Raw genomic sequence first — 4,646 nt, forward strand, 5'->3', positions numbered from 1 at the left:
TACGTAACATCTACAACCCTCTATATAATAATTAAGACAATTTTCAACGTACGTTATACAAAAATTAATTGGATGCATATATAAAAACAAAATCTTTAACCATTATTATTTACGAACAAACTCCAAATATTTATTATCTATTATAATTCTGTTTATAGTTCAACAGTCCTACTGCCCAACAATCACTGCTCCTGAAAATGGAGAAATAGCAGGATTGTGTTCATCTGCAGTAACAGGAGATCGATGTACATTCTCCTGTGTAGGAGACTACCAACTAGTGGGAGTTTCGGATTTGACATGTTTGGACAACGGAAGTTGGTCTGGAGAAAGTCCATCATGTGAACGTAAGTCACGTGATTCACATTCATTAAGCTGGGATAGAACATTTATAACATGTATAGGAATTTTCATGAATACTTGGAAAATTTTATTCCACCAACATCACTGGCCTGCCCCGACGGCCATTTTGTGATTTTGTGGCATGCTTAATGACATACTAAATCAAAGTTATGTCGAACAATATTTATTTTAGGTTGTACTAGTACTAAAATCGAAAATGAAATATTTTTCTTATTCTACGGACAAACTACTAACCTTATATAAATGTATGGTCTTACGAAAGAAGTACAGTAACAACATAAATAAAAACAACACATGCTTACTGTTACAAGTAGGGGTTGTTCCAGACCAACTGCCAGACTCCAGACAGATCAACTCTGGATCTCCTATTAGTTGGTATTCTTCTAGACAAGAAAACATACACCGGTCTCCAGTCACAGCAGACGAACAAAATCCAGATAATTCTCCATTTTCTGGGGCACTTATAGGTGGACATCCTGATTCTTTAACTAATTAGGATAGAAGTAAACTCAGAATATGATAAAAGTCAATGGATATATTAGACAGGGTTTCTGGTTCAGTGCCAAGTGATCTGGTGTAAATTACGTAATCACTTTACCACAACGACTAGACTAATATCTAAACTGATAGAGAAGGATATCTGACCACAAATCTTCAATATTTATTTACGGTTGTCTTAAAATGATTTAGTATTATGGAAATATCATAAAAAGATTCATGTTTATTGATAACGAATACTTAAAATAACTGTTTTACATTCACTGGTTCATGATAATAAATCAAGATGGCAGCATAGCTATACTATAATTCAGACATATCTAAGTTCATGATAATAAATCAAGATAGCAGCATAGCTACACTGTAATTCAGACATATCTAAGTTCATGATAATAAATCTAGATGGCATCATAGCTACACTTTAATTCAGACATATCTATGTTCATGATAATAAATCAAGATGGCAGCATATCTACACTGTAATGCAGACATATCTAAGTTCATGACCATAAACCAAGATGGCAGCATAGCTACACTGTAATTCAAACATATATAAGTTTATGATAACAAATCAAGATGTCAGCATAGCTACACTGTAATTCAGACATATTTAAGTTCATGATAATAAATCAAGATGTCAGCATAGCTACGTAATTTAGACATATCTAACTTCATGATAATAAATCAAGATGGCAGCATAGCTACACTGTAATTCAAACATATCTACGTTCATAATAATAATTAAGGATAGCAGCATAGCAACACTGTAATTGAGACATATCTACGTTCATGATAAGATAGCAGCATAGCTACACTGTAATTCAGACATATCTAACTTCATGAAAACAAATAAAGATGATAGCATAGCTACACTGTAATTCAAACATATCTAAGTTCAAGATAATAAATCAAGATGGCAGCGTAGCTACACTGTAATTCAGACATATCTAAGTTCATGACCATAAATCAAGATGGCAGCATAGCTACACTGTAATTCAAACATATATAAGTTCATGATAATAAATCAAGATAGCAGCATAGATATGTCTGTATTACAGTGCAGCTAAGTTCAAATGTATAAAAAAGGTTTTTCGAAAGCTGCTTCACCATTACTTTATAGAAATTGGCTCGAACACTACATTCTTGTTACTCATTGAAAACACCTACTATACTAGTTCGTTTATTTACTCAAATCTACACAATGAATGTGAAACACGTGACTTACGTTCACATGATGGACTTTCTCCAGACCAACTTCCGTTGTCCAAACATGTCAAATCCGAAATTCCCACTGGTTGGTAGTCTCCTACACAGGAGAATGTACATCGATCTCCTGTTACTGCAGATGAACACAATCCTGCTATTTCTCCATTTTCAGGAGCAGTGATTGTTGGGCAGTAGGACTGTTGAACTATAAACAGAATTATAATAGATTATAAATATTTGGAGTTTGTTCGTAAATAATAATGGTTAAAGATTTTGTTTTTATATATGCATGCTATTAATTATGTATAACATACGCTGAAAATTGTCTTAATTATTATATAGAGGGTTGTAGATGTTACGTACAGAATTGTGCAATACCTGGGAGATGTGGGTTGTTGCACATTTAAAGCATTGAAGCTGAATGTTATAGTAAGATCTCCAGTAAACTAGAGTAGAAAACATTTGTGAAATCAATAGCATAAGAAAAATATTTCATTTTCGATTTTAGTACTAGTACAACCTAAAATAAATATTGTTCGACATAACTTTGATTTAGTATGCCATTAAGAATGCCAAAAAATCACAAAATGGACGTTGAGAAAGGCCATTGATGTTGGTAAGTATAGAACTATCCAAGTATTCATAAAAATTCCTATACATGTTATAGATGTTCAATCCCAGCTTGGGCAAACTACTAACCTTATATAAATGTATCGCATTACGAAAGAAGTACAGTAACAACATGAATAAAAGCTAAACATGCTTACTGTTACAAGTAGGGGTTGTTCCAGACCAACTGCCAGACTCCAGACAGATCAACTCTGGGTCTCCTATTAGTTGGTAGTCTTCTAGACAAGAAAACATACATCTATCCTAATTAGTTAAAGAATCAGGATGTCCACCTATAAGTGCCCCAGAAAATGGAGAATTATCTGGATTTTGTTCGTCTGCTGTGACTGGAGACCACCAGATCACTTGGCACTGAACCAGAAACCTTGTCTCATATATCCATTGACTTTTATCATATTCTGAGTTTACCTGATAAATTACGTAATCACTTTACCACAACGACTAGACTAATATCTAAACTGATAGAGAAGGATATCTGGAATCAAATCTTCAATATTTATTAACGATTGTCTTAAAATGATTTAGTATTATGGAAATATCATAAAAATATTCATGTTTATTGATAACGAATACTTAAAATAACACTGTTTTACATTCACTGGTTCATGATAATAAATCAAAATGGCAGCATAGCTATACTATAATTCAGACATATCTAAGTTTATGATAATAAATCAAGATGGCAACGTAGCTACACTGCAATTTAGACATATCTAACTTCATGATAATAAATCCAGATGGTAGCATAGCTACACTGTAATTCAAACATATCTAGGTTCATTATAATAAATCAAGATGGTAGCATAGCTACACTGTAATTCAAACATATCTAAGTTCATCATAGTAAATCATGATGCCAGAATAGCTACACTGTAATTCAGACATATATAAGTTTATGATAATAAATCAAGATGGCAGCATAGCTACACTGTAATTCAGACATATTTAAGTTCATGATAATAAATCAAGATGTCAGCATAGCTACACTGTAATACAGACATATCTATGTTCATGATAATAAATCAAGATGGCAGCATAGATATGTCTGTATTACAGTGTAGCTAAGTTCAAATGTACAAAAAGGGTTTTTCGAAAGCTGCTTCACTATTACTTTATAGAAATTGGCTCGAACACTACATTCTTGTTACTCATTGAAAACACCTACTATACAAGTTCATTTATTTACTTAAATCTACACAATGAATGTGAATCACGTGACTTACGTTCACATGATGGACTTTCTCCAGACCAACTTCCGTTGTCCAAACATGTCAAATCCGAAATTCCCACTAGTTGGTAGTCTCCTACACAGGAGAATGTACATTGATCTCCTGTTGCCGCAGATGAACACAATCCTGCTATTTCTCCATTTTCAGGAGCAGTGATTGTTGGGCAGTAGGACTGTTGAACTATAAACAGAATTATAATAGATAATATATATTTGGAGTTTGTTCGTAAATAATAATGGTTAAAGATTTTGTTTTTATATATGCATGCTATTAATTATGTATAACATACGCTGAAAATTGTCTTAATTATTATATAGAGGGTTGTAGATGTTACGTACAGAATTGTGCAATACCTGGGAGATGTGGGTTGTTGCACATTTAAAGCATTGAAGCTGAATGTTAAAGTAAGATCTCCAGTAAACTAGAGTAGAAAACATTTGTGAAATCAATAGAATAAGAAAAATATTTCATTTTCGATTTTAGTACTAGTACAACCTAAAATAAATATTGTTCGACATAACTTTGATTTAGTATGCCATTAAGAATGCCAAAAAACAAAACAAAATGGTCGTCGAGGAAGGTCAGTGATGTTAGTAAGTATAGAACTTTCCAATATTCATCAAAATGCCTATACATGTTATAAATGTTCTATCCCAGCTTGGCGAAACTACTAACCTCATATAAATGTATCGTATTACGAAAGAAGTACAATAACAACATGAA

The 4,646-nt window shown here is 32.7% G+C and overlaps 1 protein-coding gene across 1 annotated transcript in view; it reads right to left on the reverse strand.

Annotated features, from left to right (window-relative positions):
* Positions 1-662: 662 nt before the first annotated feature.
* Positions 663-4,646, reverse strand: part of LOC106476869 (P-selectin-like) — a gene marked incomplete at both ends in the record, with an annotated part of 9,112 nt that continues 5,128 nt past the window's right edge. Inside the window, 4 exons of the mRNA XM_013937486.1 lie at positions 663-848; positions 2,084-2,269; positions 2,832-2,912; positions 3,918-4,103. Coding sequence (XP_013792940.1) covers positions 663-848; positions 2,084-2,269; positions 2,832-2,912; positions 3,918-4,103 — 639 coding nt within the window. The remainder of the gene's footprint in view (positions 849-2,083; positions 2,270-2,831; positions 2,913-3,917; positions 4,104-4,646) is intronic.

This window comes from Limulus polyphemus, unplaced genomic scaffold, assembly GCF_000517525.1.
Source record: "Limulus polyphemus unplaced genomic scaffold, Limulus_polyphemus-2.1.2 Scaffold11900, whole genome shotgun sequence".
NCBI classification, from domain to species: Eukaryota; Metazoa; Arthropoda; class Merostomata; order Xiphosura; family Limulidae; genus Limulus; species Limulus polyphemus.